Below are 23,479 nucleotides of genomic sequence, written 5' to 3' on the forward strand. Positions count from 1 at the left end.
CAAGCCTAGCACCAGCAACAACCATCTCGAGGGCATCCTGCTCAAAATCCGCTCCGTCCACAGGCACACCGTCGAACTCTGAAACCTACTCGACACAACAGCACCGGATGTCGCCTTCCTCACGGAAACCTGGATGAACGCCTCCTAAGCCCCCCACATCGCCATAGCCACCCCGGATGGCAACAAGATCACCCGGAAGGACCGCGTCAACCAGACCGGAGGAGGCATCGCAATCGTCCACAAAAACACCATCCGAATCACGACCAACTTCGACGACACCCTCACCGCCGCCGAGCACCTTCACTTCCAGATACACAGCGACCCCAAGACCACCCTCAGAGGCACTCTCATCTACAGACCACCGGGACCACGCACACAATTCAGGGAAGCCATCGCAGACTTCGTCAGCCAGCACGCCCTAACCTCCTCAGACTACATCCTCCTAGGGGACCTCAATTTCCACCTGGAGAACAACAATGACAGCAACACCACCACCCTGCTGGACAACCTCGCCAACCTCGGACTCAAGCAACTGGTGGACACCCCCACCCACTACGCCGGCCACACGCTAGACCCCATCTTCTCATCCAGCAAGCACATCTCCTTCAGCCACTCCACCGGACTTCACTGGACAGATCACAGCTGCGTCCACTTCAACTTAAGGAGAACCACAACCCACCACCACCCGCAACAGGTACCCCGCAGAAGCTGGACCAAGATCACCACCGACCAACTCACCGCCTCCCTCAGCCAGCACCCTCCCACCAACTCTAGGGACCCCAACGAATCAGCCCGCAATCTCACTCAGTGGCTCACCAACTGCGCCGATAAACTCGCACTATTGAAGAACCCTCCCAGCAGACCCGGCAGCAAGAAAACCTCGTGGTTCACCAACGACCTCAAAAACTCCAAGAATTCCTGCCGCACCCTCGAGAAAGCCTGGCGCCACGACCAGACAACAGAATACATGACAGCCCTCAAGAACGCCATCCGAAAACACCACCAGCTGATCCGCACAACTAAAAGGACAACATTCAAAGAACGACTGGACAACAAAACCCACAACAGCAAAGAACTCTTCTGCATTGTTAAAGAGCTCTCCAACCCCAGCGCCTGCAACAACGACATCACACCCTCGCAAGACCTCTGCGACTCACTCGCCTCGTTCTTTCACCGCAAGATCGCCGACATCCACAACAGCTTCGGCGCACAAACCACGCACCCAACCAGTGAACCAGCGCCCCCCACCACCACCCTCTGCACCTGGACCCCGGTCAGCACCGAAGACACCACCCGCACGATGAACACCATCCACTCCTGCTCCCCGACCGACCCCTGTCCACACTACATCTTCAACAAAGCCGACTCCATCATCGCACCCCATCTCCGGGACATCATTAACAGCTCCTTCGCATTCGCCACCTTCCCGGAGAGCTGGAAACATGCCGAACTCAGCGCCCTCCTGAAGAAACCCACCGCGGACCCCACGGACCACAAGAACTTCCGCCCCATCTCGCTCCTCCCTTTTCCTGCCAAAGTCATCGAGAAGACCGTCAACAAACAACTCTCCGCCTTCCTCGAGACAAACGGATCCCTCAACCCCTCACAGTCCGGTTTCCGAGCAAACCACAGCACCGAGACCGCCCTCATCGCAGCCACCGACGACATCAGGTCCCTGCTCGACAACGGGGAAGCAGCTGCCCTCATCCTCCTGGACCTCTCAGCAGCCTTCGATACCGTATGCCACCGCACCCTAATACAGCGCCTCAGCAACACCGGAATCCAAGGAACGGCCCTGGAGTGGAACATCTCGTTCCTCACCGGAGGAACCCAGAGAGTCCGCCTCCCCCCGTTCCGATCCGAAGCCACCGAAGTCATCTGTGGCGTCCCGCAAGGTTCCTCGCTCAGCCCCACCCTCTTCAACGTCTACATGAGCCCCCTCGCAGCCATCGCACACCAACACAACCTAAACATCATCTCCTACGCTGACGACACCCAGCTGATCCTCTCCCTCACTTACGACCCCACCACCGCCAGAGCCAGCCTCCAGGAAGGAATGAAAGACGTCGCAGAATGGATGAAGCTCAGTCATCTGAAACTGAACTCAGACAAGACGGAAGTCCTCATCCTGGGACCATCCCCCTCGGCCTGGGACGACTCCTGGTGGCCCCCTGCCCTGGGCACCGCCCCCAAGCCAACGGACCATGCACGCAACCTGGGCTTCATCCTGGACTCCTCCCTCACAATGACCAAACAAGTCAACGCCTTCTCGTCATCTTGTTTCAACACCCTGCGCATGCTTCGAAAGATCTTCCGGTGGACTCCCACCGAAACCAGGAAGACGGTCACCCAGGCCCTCGTCACCAGCCGACTGGACTACGGGAACACCCTCTACGCTGGCACCACAGCCAAACTCCAGAAAAGACTCCAACGCATACAGAACGCTTCGGCACGACTCATCCTGGACATCCCCCGTCACAGCCACATCTCTGCCCATCTGAGAGACCTGCACTGGTTCCCCGTCAGCAAGAGGATCACGTTCAGACTCCTCACCCACGCACACAAGGCTCTCCACGACATGGGCCCCAAATACCTCAACAGCCGCCTGACATTCTACACACCCACGCGCCAGGTTCGTTCCGCCAGCCTCGCCCTCGCCACCGTCCCACGAATTTGCAGAACAACCGCCGGAGGAAGATCCTTCTCCTACCTGGCGGCCAAGATATGGAACTCCCTCCCCACCCACCTACGGCCCCAGGACCATCTCTCCTTCAGGAAACAACTCAAGACCTGGCTGTTCGAGCAGTAGCAACTCCCCCTCCCCCCAGCGCCTTGAGACCCTAGCGGGTGAGTAGCGCGCTATACAAATTCGCTGATTGATTGATTCTGACTGCAGGTTTCCGATCCCCAGTTCCTATTACCCATTGACAGTTTCCTTGGGCCCGCTGCCTACCTACATCTCACGGTGGGCCTACAATTCATCACTATACTCAGAGATCATTGCACTGCCTTCAACCTTTGAATGCCGGATAGGTCCTACACCACCACCATTAGAGACCTAGAAGACCAAGTCCTAAGAAGACATCCAGCAAAACACCCAACAATGTTCTCAAACTTTTTTGCACCGGAGTACAAGCGCCCCTCGCCGAACCCTGCAGAGGTAGCTGACAACATGGCCCTGACTAAAGACGTTTCTCTGAGCATGTTTAGGGACTTTAGCACAAATCTTCGGAAGGACCTCAGCCAAGACATCCAGTAACTGTCTATAATCATGTAACTTTTACTGAACTACAAACCCCCTATCCCTCCCCGCTCTACTCCTCTCCACTTTCCTGCTACTGATTTCTGCCCTTACCTGTCCTGGCCCTAGTCCCCACCCTGTTTACCTGTGAATTTTCCCGCGTCATTTGAGAGCTAGCTATTCTGTTTGATGCCCGATGGAGCTACCCGGTTTAGCTATAGGGGAGAAAGGTCGGGGATTCCCTCCTTGGACGTCACCTACCCAGTCGGTCTTTAGCCAGACTTCCTTTCGTCTCTCCTGTCGTCTCTTCCCGCTCCCCCCCTCTATTTATTATCTCTACTTCTCTCCTCTCTCAATGTATTGAGACTGAACTTTTCTGTCTGCTGCCCGATGGAGCAACCTGGTTTAGCTATAGGGGAGATGGGCCTTGAACTCCCTCCTTGGTCGTCACCTACCCAGTTGGCCTTCACACAGTTTTTCATTTCGTCTCTCCTTGTTGTCTCTTCCCCTATCCTCCCTTTCTCACCTTCCCTGTCCCCTCCCTTCTACGCTCTATTTATTTTGCCATCCATGTTCCTTAAATTGTTCCTTATTGAGACCTAGCTATTTGGCCAAAGCCCGATGGAGCTACCTGATAGCTATAGAGGAGATGGGTTTTGGGACTTCCCCTCGACCGTCTTTCTGCGGTATCTCTCTCCCATCCTGTTTTTCTGTGAACCTCTTCCCTCGACACCTGAGACCGAACTACTTTGTCTGATGCCCGATGGAGCTACCTGGTTTAGCTATAGGGGAGACGGGGAGACGGACCGTGGATTCCCTCCTTGGTTGTCACCTACCCAGTCGGTCTTTAGACAGACTTCCTCTCGTCTCTACGGTTGTCTCTTCCCTTATCCTCACTTTCTCACCTCACCTACCCCCCACTTCTTTTCTCTCTCCTTTCTCTCCTCTCCTAACGTATTGCTGACTGTTTGTTGTAAGGTGTAATTGTTGATCTTTTTCTGTTATACTGTTAAACCACATTGTTGCACTTCCTTTCGTCCCTCCTGCTGTCTCCTCCCGCATCCTCCCTCTTTTTATGTCTCTCCTTCTCCCTTCTCTCAATGTATTAAGACTGAACCTTTTTTTGTCTGATGTTTGATGGAACTACCTGGTTTAGCAATAGGTGCGATGGGTCGTGGATTCTCTCCTTGGTCTTCACCTTACCCTGTCGGTCCTTAGACAGATCTCTTTTCGTCTCTCCATATTGTCTCTTCCCCTATCCTCCCTTTCTCACCTCCCCTGCACCCTCCACTACCTCTCTCTCTCCTTTCTCCCCTCTCCTAATTTTATTGCCTATTCTTTTTTTGGGTTTTATTGTGTAATTGTTGAACTTTTTCTGTTACATTGTTGATTCTCATGTAAAGCGCTCTGATACCTCAGGGTCTAGCCAGCGCTATATAAAACACTTTAAATAAATAAAAACCAAACCCTGCTTTTGTCAAAACTCTGCTTCAACCAAACCCTGCTCTTTTCAAACCCTGCTCTTGTCAAACCCTGCTTCAAGTAAACCTTACTTTAGACAAACCCTGCTTCAGACAATCCCTACTTCAGACAAACCCTGCTCTTGTCAAACCCTGCTCCAACCAAACCCTGCTCTTGTCAAACCGTAATTCAACCAAACCCTGCTCTTGTCAAGCCCTTCTTCAAGTAAACCTTACTTTAGACTGCTCTTGTCAAACCCTGCTTCAGGCAAGCCCTACTTCAGACAAATCCTTATCTTGTCAAACCCTGCTTCAACCAAACCCTGCTCTTGTCAAACCCTGCTTCAAGTAAACCTTACTTTAGACAACACCTGCTCTTGTCAAACCCTGCTGTTGTATGTCGTTTTAGATTCCGAATGGAATTTCCCGATTCATGCCCTTATATAGGTACAAATCACGTTGCCCTTATATAGGCATACAAATCAAGACCTTATTTAGGCTTAGCCCATGCAACCTAAATACAGGCATGGCTACTTCCATCCGTTCACCAAACGTCACAACGATTCCTTGGAAAACCAGCTTAAGCTGTTAGGGACTTCCCCTTGCTTGAATATTGATTTCTCCAAGAACTCAGTTAGTTTTACAATGAACATCTATTCCCCAGGGGTTCATTCATGACGTTCATATGCCCGACTTTACGTCAAACATGGCATTCCAAAACACCTTTGAGGTACAAATATACCTTCACCTGCTAAGGCAAAGCACGGTGGTTCGGTACGGTTCGACGACCTACTTACCCGACGCAGCTCGCTACAGCAAGTGCCGAAGGAAGCCGACTCTCCAGATGACGCACTGATCAGGAAGCTGCCCTCCTCTGCTGAGAAATCCAGCTCCAGTGTTTCTGACTCCCCTTGCGGGGTGTAGTGAAATTGAGTCCCGAAACAGAGATACCAGACCTCTTTCCTTCTAAGGTATGGAGCTGATTAGAACCTAGAGAAACCTTTGGTACATTCTTGTCAAAACTAAAACTATGCAAAAGACCATACTTACTTCTTCCCACGTACTAGACCTAGGTTAGGTACATTGGGGTAGGCGTATTTTAGAAGCACCAGTTGAGTATTTTAGCCTGTGTTATGTATGTATGTATTTTTATATGGCTTAGAAACCATACAATGCTCTTACAGTATCATTTTATAATACTATCCTCGCTGTATGCATTATACTTTGCAGTCTGCCTAACAATTGTAGCAGTTCACCTCTCTTGCATGAGAAAGACTGTTCAATAAACCTTTTATTGAAAACACCTGCCTCTCTATTTCTCTGCAACTCTGTAGAAACGAAGCATGCACAATTGACTGAGTGAAATACTTATCTATTGTTTCCACGACTATGAAGATAGTTATTCCAGTCCTAGGGAAACAAAGTTGTTATGTTTATGTGGTTGTCAGAAACTAATCCCTTCTTGTGAATTCGAGAAAGTTTCTAGTGACCTCTGAGCTAGCTGGCACTCACAATTAAGTTTAGTATATTCGATAGAGACCTACTGACCTAACTCCTACGTCAAATCTATAGGATATATTATTCCAATGTGCAGAGCCTATTGGGAATATAGGAACTACACTAAATGGCGCCCAACGTTTGGTAGAGCTCTTATTTAACGCTGGATACTAAAGTAACTCAGTTGTGCTTTTCTCAGAGACCCCTTTTCCGTAATACTCCAATGGACGTCTGGAGTGGGTAAAGGGATAATATCTGCCATAGCTGAGTAGGACGAAAATCCTATGTATTAGTTTTTGGTTTGTTCAACGTTGAAGGATACAGTGTTCCAAAATATTGTGCACCTTATCTTTGTTTCTTGAAACTTGCTCTGCAATTTTCATTTCACAATGACCAAAAACGGGGACAACAACTCGGCTTGGGCTGCAGGTGAAAACGCTAGACCAGCTCTTAACTTTTCAGGTTTCCAAGAAACCGATGAGGATGCTATAGGCATTCCTGTAAATTTAAGGAAAGCCGTCACTATAAAAACGTATGTAACATGGCCTAACATCAAGAGGTGGTAGGATAGTTTATGTGATAGAGGCACATGAATATCACCAGACAGAGGTATTCTATTCATGGATAGTCTTCCCTGAAGCAAATCCAATAACAAATCTGTTTCACTTCCACAAAGAAGATGAACCACCAACGGAATACACTCCGTTCGAGGACATTGAGATTCCACTAACATACCAAGAGCATGCGCTCAGGTTTAAGGGCGCCCTAAAACATACAAATCACATTACCAGGCTCGGTCCACTAGGTAGACCAGGAGCAACATGGCCGGTTCTAGCCAGCTACACACCACATCCTGAAATTAATGAAATGTCAGATGTGGATCTACAAGCTCAACTCAAAGAGCTAATCAAAATCTATAGACAATTGGTTCAATATGTCATGCGGACTCACCAGGGGAACACAAATAAAATTACACCACAGACTTTACATACAGTTGTTGGTAAATTACCCGCAAAACAGGAACAAATTCCATTCTGGTTAGCTCAAATAATCACTCAAATCGAAGCAGTATTTCTTCATACTACCCCTCATGAGAAACACAGAATTTTAACAATCTGTTTACCAATGGTGATCGCACAATATCTGGAGGACTGCGACACTTGCTGCAATTTACACTAGAACACATGGTGTTCCGTCTATGGCGGTAATACCAGACGTCCTGCAACAGATTCAAAATGAATATGGGGCAGAGCCTGCTTTACATCTTGGTATGAAATTACTGAAAGATTTCAAACAGGTCTCAACAATAATATTAGCTTATATTAAAGATATTAAAGATGTAGCAGCATCTGTGGCGATCCACCAGAAGTTAAGGGAATTTGATGTAACTGAACAACCACAAGAACTAGCCAGAATAATTGAAAAATCCTATGAAGAATTGGGCAGAGACAGCTTGGGTGGGAAACCAGTTAAACCCCAACTATCAGAAAGTCCTGAAAAGGTCTTTACTAAAACACTCCTACTCCTTCTACACTAAAATCCTATTTAGAGCCTTCCCATAAGGGAAATGCTAAAAATGTAGCGCAACTATCCCCTCCCTCACCTTAAAACCACAAATTAATAATTTGCTGTTCTCACATAATCGTATATTAAAATTCCCCACCCAATTTACTGAGGCCTCCTTTATATGACCATCTTCAGATTTCCTTATACTGGCCTCAAGGTCTTCTACTACAGTAGGAACACGTGTATCAAACATATTACTATAAAAATTAACTAAAGTAGCCTTAGAGTCAGCCATGGCGGGCTCTACCAGCCATTAACGGCCCGCTTCAACGTTTAAGCCCGACCAAAGGCGAGGGTCTTTAATAAGGGAGCGGGCCTTTAATGGCCGGAAGAGCCCACTACGGAGGGCTCTAAGGCTATTAGAACATTACGACCCTAGAGGGCAGAATGTTCTAATTTGTAAAACAAAGTAGTCTTCTTGGAGCCTGAGGGGGTTGAAATCCCCTTGGGCTCTGTGAGGCTTGTGTTAAACATTGGAATGTTGGAGCCTACTGGCCGTTAAAAGCCCGGAGAACTGCATTGTCTTCAATGGAGTGCTCAGCATTCTAATGTTCTAATAAAATGAATTAGGAATCAGCAATAATACCAGCTGAAAATGAGACATAGAATTAATCACTTTGGAAGAAAGACCAGTTATGTTTTACAGAAATCAAAATGGCTAGGCCACCTTTGGCTCTTCCTGCATGAGATGGTGTAGCTGGGTTGCACAGATATTGATAACTATGTACACAGAAACCTTGGTGCTTGCAAACTTACTAAGAAACTCAGGGTTCATACCAATCTCCTGTGCCGAAAACACACAACTGCTTCTTTCTTTTGATAAAAATAACACCAGAATTAGATTACCTTTTCAGAGGGAATGAAAAACATTACGGACAGGATGAGTAACAACTTCCTTCAGTTGAACACTGAGAAGACAGAAATCATGTTATTTAAAGAAGCAGTAATAAAGTGGTCCCCTAATTGGTGGCCAGGAGAACTGGGTCTGGCCCGTCCCCAAAACAAGTGGTAAAGAACCTAGGGGTTCAAATTGACCAGGAGGAACATGCTACTTCTACCGCCAGAGCCTGTTTACACACACTAAGTCTACTTCGCAAAGTCTTCCCCCTACTCCCGCTGTCCACACGAAAAACTCTGATACAAGCACTGATCACTAGTCGCCTGGACTACTGCAATGTGCTGTTCATTTCAGCCAAGGAATCCTCCTTAAACAGACTGCAAGTGGTCCAGAACACGGCAGAGAGATTAGTGACCAACACCCCCCCGCCAGAAAAGCTTCACTTCCCCTTCTCCGCAAACTACACTGGCTCCCTATTCGTAAAAAGATCAGTTTTAAAATCTGCTGTATGGTCTTCAAAGCCCTTAACAACTTGGGACCAATGTATATTGCTAACAAACTGGTCCGATATACCCCCTCAAATCACTTCACTCAGGATCCAAAGACCTTCTTCTTATGCCTCGCATTAAACAGGCTAGGTTGGGGGGAAAACTATGGCGCACTATTCTGATCCTCCTGTTTTGATGGCCAAGGGCTGTTACAGCGCGGAGATACCGCGGTTGAGGTGATACATGCACTTTACAAATGACACAAATAAAAAAATTAAAATAAAACTTGTCAAGATTTAACAACTTTGAATGTATACCAGCATCGATGAGAGAAACTTATGGCCTCTTCGTACAACCACAAACCCCCTTGGTATATCCTCAGCATCTACTGATCTCGACACAGACTTACCCTCTGGAGCCACCTCGTCCACTTTATATTTACCAGGTCTAGAGCATGCAGCCCACTTCAATGTAACATCCGGCGGGGTTGCCTGGGGTTTGTAAAACGAACAAATAAGTTATCTTTTTCACACTACTGAGTTTTGGAAATGTGTCATTCATTGATGACCTACAAAGCACAGTCAGCATATATCAAAGGCAACTTTTTTAATTGTTCTTGTTGGTTCCAAAAATGTTTGTTACGTGTATGCGCAGATTGAGTGTCCCTTAGCATAGCGAAGCATCGAGCTAATAATGATGCTGTTATCTTATTACTAGGGGGTGAACAATGAGATAGATACTTGGCTCCTTTCATTTGTGAAATAGTATTCCATACTATGGGGCCGATTAGGATGGCGGACGGACTTGCGTCCGTCCGCCACCCCTGAGTTGGAGGGACCGTCCGCATGGGCAGCGGCGGTCCCTCCATAGCAATTAGGATGTGACCGCCACCCTGGCGGTCACATCCTGTATGTTTTACATTGCGGCGGATGCTGCTTGAAGCAGCATCCGCCGCAGTGCAAAAAACGAAAGGTGTGCATTTGCATGCACAAAGCGGCAGGCACCGCGCGGTGCCTGCCGCTTCGTGCACGCAAGGGCAGGGGGGTACCATAGGCACCCCCCATGTGCACCCCCCACGCAACCTTCACCCAGGGGGCCCGCAACGGGCCCCCAAAGTGACTGTCCGTATGCTTTTCCACGGCGGAAAAGCCGCCGCGGAAAAGCATGACTCACCCTGCATCCTAATATGGCTGGCGGTGTCTGATAGACACCGCCAGCCATGTTATTGCTTTTCCGCCGTGGTCGCCTTCCGACCGCGGCGGAAAAGCGGCGGACGGATTGGGAGACCCACCAGCCATCCTGATTTGGCGGTGGGTCTTTCAGGCCTCCTCGGCGGATTTCCCCGCATACTCCGGGCCGGCGGTGGCTTCCGCCGGCCCGGAGTATGCGGGAAATCCGCCATCCTAATGACCCCCATAGTCTTTAAAATAATATTGACAGAGTAACCAAACTGGTCGTCATCCACCTAACAATCTGTCCCTGTTCTTCCCTTTTAGACGCTACTGGCGGGAGTAACGCTCTTGGTAAGTTTACTGTTTTTCTCATGTGAATTATGGCTACTGAAGAAGGATATTTTTATTGACAAGTGTGTTGTGTCAACAGTGCTGTCCTGAATGTATTGTGCTGCTCCTGCAACCCAGCACTAAGGGGGCCACCGATTTCGATGCTGGGTAAAAAATGTATTAGCAATGCTGCCCTTTTATTTCTGATCTGATTAGCTAAACCAAAAACTACGAATTTCCCCAAAATGCACTACTTTGCCTGAAAAGTGAAGTCTTTGGAGTTTGCAGTAAGTATTGTTTTTCAGACATAGGGACAAAATTACTTCAGACTTTTTTTGCTGGAAATTGATAAAAATAGTTGACCGTCTATGAAACGGAAGTATATCATTAAATTAGAACTCACACAGTCATACTGAAAGCACTTGCTGTGTCATATAGACGTGAGTTTTAAATAGCAGTTTATTTGCCAATGTGTTCAATAAACTACCTCATTTATAATCTGGGGCATTAGATTTGTTTTAAGCTTTCCTGCACATGTATGGCGAGTAACCAACAGTGGTCCTGTACACTGACAGGTTTTCAGTTTTTGGAGCGAGGTTACCACCAGTTCATGCTGAAGGTAATGATCACAGCCCTCATTTTGTCAGGAAGCACTAACCTCTTAATCCGGATCCAGCAGAAGCGATGTATGCTTTCACATTTTTCCACATCCACATGTAGCTACTCACAATTGTAATATGTAAGATAACTCTAGAGATTTTGAAAGGGGATTGTGCTAAAAGAGAAAACAGAGACACTGGATAGTGTCACTTCTACTCATCGCTCTGCTGAGCATCAGTGTGTGGGTCACAGTGGATGCCCACAGTCAAAACGGACATCTGGTGCTTACTCCGACACCAACTCGGAATCCGGACCGACCGACTTGCGGTTGGCAGTTATGACTGCCGGATGGTCGGAGTCCCATTGTTTCCTATGGGAGCTCATGTTCGACCCGACAACCGGCCGTATCACAGGCTCCTATGAGAAAATGATGTGTTTGCGGTAAACCCTGCACCCTGTCGCAAGTACCCCATTGTGTCTGCCACACAGTGCAGGTTTTACTAAGGGGTCCCTTAGGTACCCCTTCAGACATCAACTGTAGGCCGCAGGGCCTAGGGAGCGATCCCAGTGGCCCCCAAAGTCACTTTCTGACAGCCTTTTTGTGTCAGACAGGCCGACACAGAAAGACTGTTGGAAATCGGCATCGTAATCGTGAGGGTGGAAACTCTGTCCATAGGGGTGTACAATGAGGTTGCAACCACAATAAATACTCTGCGAGTCGGTCGGAACTGATTCGGAATGACCGTGTGGTTTGCATCCCAACCGTGAACATCGCAATCAGGTGGTCGGAATGTAAACAGACGAGTTGGTTGGAAGGACTCATACACATGTGAGGAGCTTCTGACTGTTGGGAGGAGGCTTTCCACCCAACATCGAAATTGGCCCTTAAATATAAAAGGATCCAATAATGTTCAACAATTAATATATTTCTTCTACTCCTTCAAGTAGCTGTGATTCAAACATGGCTCTAAACGATCAGAGTTTTATTCCTCTAAATATGACACCATATACGTAGAATCCTTCTCTGTATTTCAACTCCATTTTCCCCAAATGCTCTTCCAGAAAATTATTACAGTGTCTAGGATATCCACAAGAACTGAAATGCAGGTACCAATTGCAGAAACAAAGTATCTAGATTGCCTGGAAAAAAACATTGTAAACCACAAGGAAACTTAAACCCAACAGCCTTCAAGCTAGCCAATGCCATTCAAAACAACCTGAGACTTTTCTTCCCTAATGCGAAGTGACCCACAAATCACAACCCACTTAAAGGTTTCTGACTTGAACAGCAGAGGCACTGCCTGCACTGCTCCAGCTGCTGCCAGCCCACCAAATTTAGGGTTTCAGGTGTATCAGCTATTATTGTTCACTGTAGTAGCTCTCAGATTCATGGTGAAAGCCACTTTGCTGAAAAAAGACTAATGAATAGTTCTCCCTGCCACTAATCTGCTGGTCTGCCTTCACTTTTTCACTTTTCCAAAGACTGCCCCAGCTCCCCAAAGCAGGGTGTTATAATAATAAATGTTAGTGTTCCTGATTGTCTCAAAATGCATGGATGACATTTTTAAGTCAGGCATGCACCACGACCTTTTGATTTTGCAAAATTTATATTATAATATACTGGTGTATAGGGGCTTTCAGCGATCTTCATTCATTGGCCAGTTTTTTTTATTGTTTCTCCAGTATTGTATCTTTTATAGATTCACATGCTTGAATCTTTCCCGTCGTCATGGTGGAAGTCCCACGGTAATAGTAAAAAACTAGCAGTGCTAAAACATTAGCCTTAATCTCCATCGAAAAAAATTGTATTTTGCAACCTATTTACATTGTTTTAAAACATCCGTACTTCAACCAGAATATTGGAGATTCATACCAACATATTGATATTGTGTGATTGGCCCAGTACAAGACTGGCAGTAGTGTTTTGAAAGTTTTCTGTTTAGCCAGCATTTACTAAGTGAGGCTCAGATCAAACAATTTGCTATAAACGAATGGAGGAGAGATGATTGCTTTAGTGACCCCTTTGAGCTCAAAAGGGGAATCCTCTTTCTCCACGATTTGAGGCAAGGAACACTTCAGGATGTGAGTTTGTTCACCTGAGGTTTACAAGACATTTGCTTGGTCAAATATTATGCCCCGGTAGAAGAGAATTGTACATCTGATTCTCCTACAAGGAGGAAACTTTGCAATGACAAGCTATTCCTGGTCTATAGTTAGGGCTTATTTTAAACCTTGTTTCCAGTTTGTTCTCGACTGATAAAAATCTTTCACAAATGGGTTCATATGGTATTACTACGCTCCGCCCTTTTCTGAGGAAAGTAAAACATCTTAAAATTTAATGGCAAGGATGTATATCTTTATAGAAATGTAGCAGCCCTTCACCGCCTCGATAACGTGTACATCCATTGAAGAAGATCTTCTCTATTTAGTTGTGGTCATAATGCTGTGACCTGTAGATTACAGCCTTGACATGACTGTTTACAAATCACAGAGTTGCGTATGATACCAATTATACTGTACCTTGAGTACCTTGTTTGTCCATGGGAAGAGCCAACCCAAATCATTGATCTTTGCAGTATTAATATCATAGCCACCAAAAGAGAGCAATGAGGACTGGTGGGAAGGTGAACAGGGCGTCGCAAGTAGCATCCAACATGTTATGCCTTATACTATAGTTACATGATAGGTTTTAATTAAAGCATTTCTTAAAACCCATAAATATATTTTCCCTTTTTTAGGAGTCTGTCGACCAGAATGTGCAAAAAGGAAGATAACTAAAAAATGTGAATGTGAACCCTTAAAGAAGCAGAGACAATCTGAAGAAGGTAAAAAGATTAATTAAAATCATGAATGTATGATAGATGCACAGTTCATGTAATATCACTGACCTGAGTAGAGCAATGGGAAGTGCCTTAAGGTGCATATAGAGAACCTTTCTGAAGTTTGACAGTTTTACATTTTATTCGAAATCTGGTGGTCCATCTACTGAAAAGGCACATTTCCCTCTAGACTCAAGCATGTCTTTTACATTGGCTATCCTTGGTGTACAAATTTATTATAGCTTTTCATTTTTTGAGTACTAACACATTGCGGTGATATCTTGAAAAAGGATGGTCTTTCTTTTTAAAGTTTGCAGTATTACTGGAGTAGTGACACCAGTGATTAATTCCTTTGGGGTTGTAGGTTTATTTTAAAAAACCTCCTTAATCTCAGTGTAAGAATTGGTCTGCTTCTGCCAATTCAATTGAACGTTTCAGGTATAAATTACAATGATACTAATTCTTCAAGACTATACTTATTCTTGGCGTTTTAGCTTGTTGTCAGTGAAGATAGGCAATTAGTTCTTATCCATTCATATTTTCCATTGTTGCTACTTTAAAACATAATCTTTGTTTCCTTATGGTGTTGCCCAGCTTTGGATATCCTATTTTATACAATGCATGATTTCTGGGATCCTGTTTTATACATGACTGTGCTTCAACTGGCCTTTACAAATTTCAAATTGTTAATGGTCGGTCTCTTTCTTTTGTTGTTTACCATAATTTCAAAAATGTAAAATGTCAGTGCTTTCACTTCAGGTCTCACTATACAACCAAAATGTATTTTGTCCCACAATTGCCTTGTTTTTTGGGGAGTTGGTGAGGCGAGCTTTTTCAAGACTTCATGTATTTTGCTTTCAAGGTTTATTGTGCGTGCGCTAATGATATTTGCATATGAATCTTTTCGGGGTGGTTGTTTTCCTATCATTAAACTTATAGGGTCCCTCAGTAGCAAGCAGCTTTCCTGCTGTGCTGATATTGAGGCATTGCTTTTATTTGGGGAAAGTGCACCACGTGACAATGAATCTAAGATCACTACCTGAATTTACAGTAAGGACAATAGGTACACTGGACATGTAATACCATGCCGAACGGCACTGAGAATAGACTAAAGGAACAACAGATATCCAATGGTTGAACAATCGGACTGAATGAGCATCATTGTATTGCTTGCTTGAGAATCTGAATTGAAGGGAATATAAATGCAAAATCGTAATAATTATAAGAAGGAGCCAAAGCAATTTTCCTAAGTTTAATTAAAAAATTACTGATCAGTGATGACATACCAATAGCATCAGAACTATAGATAAAAGAATAATTTTAACACTCTTGTAAGATAGTAACACCGTATCATAACACAAAAATAGTTTATGTCACCTTCCCCGGAGAATGGAAACATGCAGAAGTCAAAACCCTTCTCAAGCCCCACCAAACTCAAGAACTACCATCCCATCTCTCTGCTCCTCTCTCCCACCAAAGTCCTTGAAAAGGCCTTCAACCTCCAACTCAAGGAACTCCAGCAGAACAACATTCTTCTGGACTCCTCCTAATCCGAATTCTGCATCAACCATAGCACTTAAACCACCCTGATCACTGCCACTGACAACATCAGGCATCTAGTTGTAGTAGGCTACGTTTACGGTGCTTACATTGCACAATGCAATAACTGATGTCTACTCCTTGAATGGTGGGTTTCATGGCCTCCCATAATATTTCAGGAGAAGAGGCTGTCTCAGTGTTAAGGGCAAGGTAGTCTGTCAGTGCGTTATGAATGTGGGTTCTATAGGCCTGGTACTGTAGGCGCCATGGAGAGAGTCTCCATCGAAATGGGGGCTGATCAACAGCTATACTGCAATCAGAAAGAGGTCCAAAATCCTCTGGGGCAAGATTGTGGCGACTAGTATTCTCTGGGTATAACGGTCTGGGATGAAGATGCAAACTATCATGGAGTACGAATCGTGGGCCGCAGAGTAATAAGTATATCCTGCATCATGTGGGTGATGAACCCTCCAAATATCGACCCAAATCAATTAGTGATTTCAGCCGCAATCCGCATGGATTCTCTTTAGCCCTAGAGGATCGCCATCAGTTGCTGGATATGTTTATTACATCATTCCAATCTCCTCCCATAGCCGGGAGAACCTCGGGTAAGAGCACATAGCCGGGAGAACCTCGGGTAAGAGCACCCAGGCATCTATTGTGACCACCTGGGCTTGTCCCGAAGCGGTCGCTCACACACGCTCCCACGCCTGCTGCCAGCTTGCCTACCTCAGTGCTGCCTGATACCCTGCTGGACCCGTGTTGCGAGTGCTCCCCCTCTGCGCCTGGTATTGTTTCAGCTAAGCGCTTTTGAGTGCCCTACCTACGATTAACTTACTTTCACTTCTCTTCGCCAGACACTCAGAAATTGCATAATTAGTGTAGAGGCTGCTCGTTTTTGGTTCCGTTAGCGCTGCTCTGTGCATGAGACTGCTATTTTGAACTGTGTTAAGTATTTAACTGTGATTGACGATCTCGGCTGTGCCCCGTTTCGTTTCTTCATTAAGAGGCCATTTTTGTTGTTGTTGTTGCCTCCACTCCCAGCCCGTGGCTCCTCCCCGCTCCCGCCTCCCTGCTGACCCTCCCATGCCCCTCCCCCCTTCCCATCCACATATGACAGATACATTTGCGCGCAGCGTTCACGCGCAGCGTTCGCGCCCCAGTTGCGCCGAAGGTGCGCCAAAGGTAAGCCCGTCTACGCCCGTCCGCGCCTGGACCGCGCCCAGCGCCAGAGCCCCTGGTCCTCGTAATGTCCACCCCTCCCACATTACTTACGATGCCACCACCCTCCTAGCCCTTAACCCCGGCCGTTCCCCCAACTGCGTCCTAGCCGCTCCTGGACACACCCATGGACCCTTTTCCTGCATCTCCTGCAAGTTCGACGGCACCAAGAACAACTCCTCATCTACGAACACACAACAGATATCCAACCCCAACCACCTACAATGCATCCTGCTCAACACCCGCTCGGTCCACAGGCACGCCATTGACCTCTGGAATCTACTAGACACCATCTCTCCGGACATCGCCTTCCTAACAGAAACATGGATGAACGCCACATCTGCCCCAGACATCACCATTGCCATTCCGGAAGGCTATAAGATCATTCGCAAGGACCGTACCGGCCACACAGGAGGAGGCATCGCTATCGTCCATAAGAAATCCATCCGCATCTCAACCAGCTCAGACGTCAATCTCGCCAACTCTGAACACCTTCACTTCCAGATCCACATCGACCCCAAGACCACACTCAGAGGCACCCTCCTTTACAGGCCACCAGGACCCCGCACACAATTTAGTGAAGACATCACAGACTTCATCACTCCACACGCGCTCCCCTCCGAGGATTACATCCTTTTGGGAGACCTCAACTTTCACCTTGAAAAGAATAACGACCGCAACACCACCTCCCTTTTGGACAACCTCGCCAACCTCGGACTTAAACAACTTGTCACTACCCCCACCCACATCGCAGGTCACACACTCGACCCTATCTTCACCTCCAGCAAACATGTCTCCTTCAGCCACACCACAGCTCTCCTTTGGACTGACCACAGCTGCGTTCACTTTACCTACAACAAGCCCACATCCAACAACCACCCCCAACCCACTTTGCAAAGAAACTGGAACAAAATCACCATCGACCAGATCTCCTCATCGCTTCTTCAAAACCCCCCAGCCCACTCCTCAAACCCAGACCAAGCAGCCACCAACCTCACCCAATGGTTATCCAACAGCGCTGACATCCTAGCACCACTGAAAAAACGACAAATCAAACTAGGCAGCAAGAAGGCCTCCTGGTTCAACGATGATCTTAAGAAATCCAAGAAACTCTGTCGCTCCCTTGAGAAGGCCTGGAAAAAAGACCCAACCACCAGCACCAAGGACGCCTTCAAAAACGCCACCCGCATACACCACCAACTGATCCGGAATGCCAAGAAAGCCGCTTTCAAGGACCGACTAGATAACAACGCCCACAACAGCAAGGAATTATTCAACATCGTCAAGGAATTTACCAACCCCTCAGCCAACTCCAACGACATCACCCCCTCTCAAGCCCTCTGCGACTCCCTAGCCTCATTCTTCCACAACAAAATTGCAGACATCCACAACAGCTTCGACAACCGACCCAAAGACCAACCCACCCAGCCCCCCGCAGGACCCCCACCCCCCCTGAACATCCTCAATGACTGGAAGCCAATCTCCACTGAGGACACCATCCGTCTGATGAACTCCATCCACTCAGGATCCCCCACAGACCCATGCCCTCACCACATCTTTAACAAAGCAGACTCCATCATAGCACCGCACCTCCGAGACGTCATCAACTGCTCCCTCAACTCCGCAACCTTCCCGGAAAGCTGGAAACATGCCAAACTCAGCGCCCTCCTGAAAAAACCCACAGCTGACCCCACCGAACTCAAAAACTACCGCCCTATCTCACTCCTTCCTTTCCCGGCCAAAGTCATCGAGAAAGCGGTCAACAACCAACTCGCAGCATTCCTCGAAACCAACAAATCCCTCGACTCCTCACAATCCGGCTTCCGAGCCAAGCACAGCACTGAAACCGCCCTCATCGCAGCAACAGACGACATTCAAACTCTAATGGATAATGGAGACACTGTCGCCCTCATCCTCCTCGACCTCTCCGCTGCCTTCGATACGGTCTGCCATAGCACTCTTCTACAACGCCTCAGAAACGTCGGAATCCAAGGAAAAGCACTGGAATGGATCACCTCGTTCCTCACCGGAAGAACCCAGAAAGTCCGCCTTCCACCATTCAAGTCAGAAGCCACTGAAGTCTTCTGCGGCGTCCCACAAGGATCTTCACTCAGCCCCACCCTCTTCAACGTATACATGAGCCCCCTCGCGGTCATCGCACGCCAACACAACCTCAACATCATCTCCTACGCCGACAACACTCAACTGATCCTATCACTCACCAGAGACCCTAACACTGCCAAAACCAACCTGCATGAAGGAATGAAAGAAGTAGCAGAATGGATGAAGCACAGCCGTCTGAAACTGAACTCAGACAAAACAGAAGTCCTCATCCTAGGCACCTCCCCCTCCGCCTGGGATGACTCCTGGTGGCCAGTGGCCCTTGGAAAAGCACCCATCCCGACGGACCACGCACGGAACCTGGGCGTCATCCTGGATTCCTCACTCTCGATGAACAGACAAGTCAACGCCGTTTCTTCATCTTGCTTTAACATTCTTCGCATGCTCAAAAAAACATTTTGCTGGATCCCCACCGAAACTAGAAAAACAGTCACACACTCTCTGGTCACGAGCCGACTGGACTACGGAAACACCCTCTACGCCGGTACCACCGCAAAACTCCAGAAAAAACTCCAACGCATCCAGAACGCTTCAGCCAGGCTCATATTAGACATCCCGCGTAAAGAACACATCTCTGGTCACCTGAAAAACCTCCACTGGCTCCCCGTCAATAAGAGGATCACTTTCCGGCTCCTTACCCACGCACACAAAGCACTCTACGAAATCGGACCCGAATGCCTCAACACACGACTGTCCTTCTACTCCCCCCCCCGCCAGCTACGATCCTCCAACCAAGCCCTTGCCACTGTACCTCGCATCAACAAAACCACCATGGGAGGTAGATCCTTCTCCTACCTGGCAGCTAAAACCTGGAACTCTCTCCCCACTCACCTTCGCCTTACTCAGAACCACCTAGCATTCAGAAAGCAACTTAAAACGTGGTTATTTGACAAGTAATTCCCCATCCTTCTTCAAGCGCCTTGAGACCCTCTGGGTATGTAGCGCGCTATATAAATTTATTGACTTGACTTGACTTGACATTAGGTGATCAATAAAACTTTGGCAGAGGGGTGAGGGGCGCAGAAGCTGCAAATCACTATGTTTTTCCATGACAGAACCACGTGACCAGAATGTATCTTCCCTGTGGGTTTACCCACGAGTGAGTAAATGTAAATGGTAGTCTGCTGTGTATTTGGATTGCTATTCCCTGTGAACTCCTTACAAATCCTGCATGGAAGACATGTGCATAGCCAAACCGGGCCAGACAGGAACTCTAGGTGCCCATGAGGTGCGTCTCTTGCAGTAGCAATATTTCTGCTTTTGACCACTTTGCCTAGCGGAGTATCGCTCCTCGCTTAACTTTATTTAACATGCTTCTAACTTTCCAGCTTACAACATGTACCTGACCCGATAAGGCCTCACCAATCTGTGCCGGCATCACTATGCGGGGCGGGTGAACGTGCGCTTTACAAATACATATGTTATGTAGCGACCATAGGTGGTGTCTCAGTGAGACAGAGGAGCATTGTCCAATGACTATGCAGCGAGTCAGAATAACCAACTTAAACCCCCTAAAACCTCCCCACCCCAATACCTCATAATGATTGAAGCATCTTTCGTGGATGGAGAGCCCCATCGACCCCAACAGGGGATCAACATGGAGCCCAACCAATGGATCTCCAAACACCACTGCATTGCAGTGTCACTGTGGAGGGTTTTAGTAAATCACTCTGTGTACCTGCCCTTGTGTAGTAGCATGAAACTGCAATTCCAGAAAATAAGTTCAGTCTCAACATCCATTCCCTTGGTAAACAGAATTGATCATTTGTGAGGGTCAGAAGCCTCCGCGGCGGGAGCCCTTTTTCGTTCTTCGTCCCGGGCCTTGGAGCGCCAATTAGGTATGGACCGGTGTCTTCGTTTGTCTTTCTGGTTTTTCCAGATACGGCTGGATTCTCCAGATGATGAGTCTGAGGCGTGATGTGGTGGAGTATGAGGTTTCAGGTGTTTTATTTCATCTGTCCAGTTAAAGACGTCTTCTGGCGTATCAAAGAACATGGTGCAGGACTTATAAATTACTCGTAGTCTGGCTGGGAACTGGAACATGTATGTAATCTTCAAGTCTCAGAGACAAGCCTTGGCCGCCTGGAAGGATTATCATTGCTGTTGGACCAGTCTAGTATAGTCAGGGTATAGTCCGGGAACACCATGATACAATGGGATCCAAATAAAAGTTCTCCTTTTATTCTGGCCTGCTTAAGGATGAGATAACAGTCTCGGTAGATAAGAATTCACACGATAATGGGCCGTGGTCGATCCATTGGATCCTGCAGGCTAGGGGATGTCACTCAGTCATCCGCAACAACATCATTAGAGCCAAAAGATTAGTAAATGCCAACTCAAAATATGACATGGTCGAATTAACCTTTAGCAATATGGACTTGGTTAACAATCTGTTGGCCCTTGATGCTAGGTCTTGTTTGCCTAGCCACTCTAACATCCAACTTAAGTACTCTAGGCTAGTCCACCATGCAGATACGAATCCTAGTTTGGCAATGGACAGCCACTCCTCATCTCTCAATGAAACTGATTGACTTAGCGGGCAACTTGTGTGTGTTCTAACTTGACGGTGCCTTTGACAACAATTTTTTGTCAATTCCATCTGTCATAAGCAAGTGGGCTGATCGAACTGTCCTCGCCTCCCTGATGTCTTGCCTAAATCCAACTAAAGCTCCCTGACCACCGATGTGCTTAACACCACTATCCTGATCTCTTTTAATCCTCATTCTTCCACCAATGCTGTTTCGCACATTGCAAACAAGATATCTCAGCCCAGTATATCAAGTGAGTATCTGCAAAACCGGAACCCAGTAAGTTGTTCCGTGTTTCCTGGAACGCGGGTTGTCTGAGGTCCAAGCTAGCATTGCCTGACTGTAATGCTTTTATGAAAGATCATGACATTTGCTAATTTCAAGATGCGCCGTTTCAAGCCTTGTTATGTTAACTTCTTTATTTCTCCAATTCCTATCCAGAGGGGTAGAGTCTCTGGTGGCCTAGTTATGTGAGTTAGAGTCTCACTTAACTATCAAATACATTAACTTAATACTGACCAACCTGACATTCTGGCCATTGAGCTCATCTGCGGGACAAAGCCTAGGATAGTCATTATTAATGTCTATATCAGAGGGAGTAGAGGAGGTGTGCACCCTCCAAGCCCTAGAGAGCTACCTTAAACAGCGCACTGCCCTACAATATCTCATTTTGGCGGGAGATTTCAATACAACATATGAGCCCCTCTATGCAAATATCCTTTCCACCCCTGGTTCGACCTTTTTCACCAGGGACATTGCATTGACCTCCTATAAGTTCTGCTTAAAGTGGAACCAATTGATAGATCCCCTGATATTTGATTGACCTTGACCTTAATGACGTTTTGGCATAAATTGAGGGTGGCCAACTTATTGCTCCTAATTAATTGATTTCTATCCACAAAGCCTTTTTTGATCATATTTTGACATATCTCACTGTTCCTGATACTTCCAAAAAGAGAGGAACATCTAAGAATATCTAAGAATTGCCTGTGGTATAACAAAGAATGGCGTCAGCTTAATCGCTCCCTAGTTAGAGCAATCAAAACTAAGATTATGACTCGCATCCTAATGGCCAGGAAAGAGTACAAGATGACTATTACTCATGCTAAAAAGAACTGAGACGAGCAGAGGTGGAGTACCCTTAAGGATGCTTGTGATGATAGAGACCCTACCCGATTTTGACAACTTGTTTATCGTGGTTGCACTACTTTTGCATTGGAACCTACAAATAATGTTGCTTCCTCTGACTGGGTCGATTAATTTAATAACTTATAATCTGCAGATCTGCTAAATGTCACATCACTCTGGCTCTTCTTTGCTCTATCTCTTCTATGCCACTATTTGAAATCCCTGACGTTGTTCAATCTTTATCAGCTGTCAGTAGGGGAAGGGCCGCAGGGTTGGATGGAGTCCCGGCTGATGCTTTCCTATCTGATCTGAAGGTTTGGCCCGCTAAATACTATCCATTACTCAACGCCATTGCTGAGGGGGCTCCCAACCATGATTCTTGGAAGGGGCTGCAGTATTACCCATCCATAAAAAAGGAGGCAAGTCTCAAACAAGTAATTATAAACCTATTAGTTTAATTGACTGTCCTCAAAAAGGCTTTTGCCGTTGCGTGCTCTCCAAAATTTAGGACTGGATACTCTAGATAGACAAACTTAGCCCCTACCAAGCGGGCTTTCGGATGAAAGTCTCCACTACTGATCAGGCCTTCCGTTTTTATTGACCTACTGGGGGACCGTTGTTTTCAGCAAGGACAACCTTTATATTTATTACCTTTTTCGACTTAAAATCTACTTTCGACTTGGTTGCTCATTGATATGAAAATGCCCCTGAACGTTTTGTCAGTTGTAATACGCCTACATGCGTGCAATATTGCACACATTAGGTGGTGGAAACCGGGTCAGTTGACCATTAGGATTCCAGTCCTTAGAGGTGCTCATTGGGGCTGTGTACTGGTTCCCACACTCTTTTCTCTTTAAATGCACAAAATTATGCCTTTTCGAAGGGGACACTCCATTGCTGGCCAGGGTCAAAACTCTGATTCTTCTATTTG

The 23,479-nt window shown here is 46.8% G+C and overlaps 1 protein-coding gene across 1 annotated transcript in view; it reads left to right on the forward strand.

The window, feature by feature from the left end:
• LOC144769972 (protein FAM118A-like) overlaps positions 1-23,479 on the forward strand; it is a 489,392-nt gene that overhangs the window by 320,509 nt on the left and 145,404 nt on the right. Inside the window, exons 7-8 of the mRNA XM_078654167.1 lie at positions 10,587-10,613; positions 13,931-14,017. Of these exons, the coding sequence (XP_078510293.1) occupies positions 10,587-10,613; positions 13,931-14,017 (114 nt within the window). The remainder of the gene's footprint in view (positions 1-10,586; positions 10,614-13,930; positions 14,018-23,479) is intronic.

Source organism: Lissotriton helveticus, chromosome 7, assembly GCF_964261635.1.
Source record: "Lissotriton helveticus chromosome 7, aLisHel1.1, whole genome shotgun sequence".
Lineage (NCBI taxonomy): Eukaryota > Metazoa > Chordata > Amphibia > Caudata > Salamandridae > Lissotriton > Lissotriton helveticus.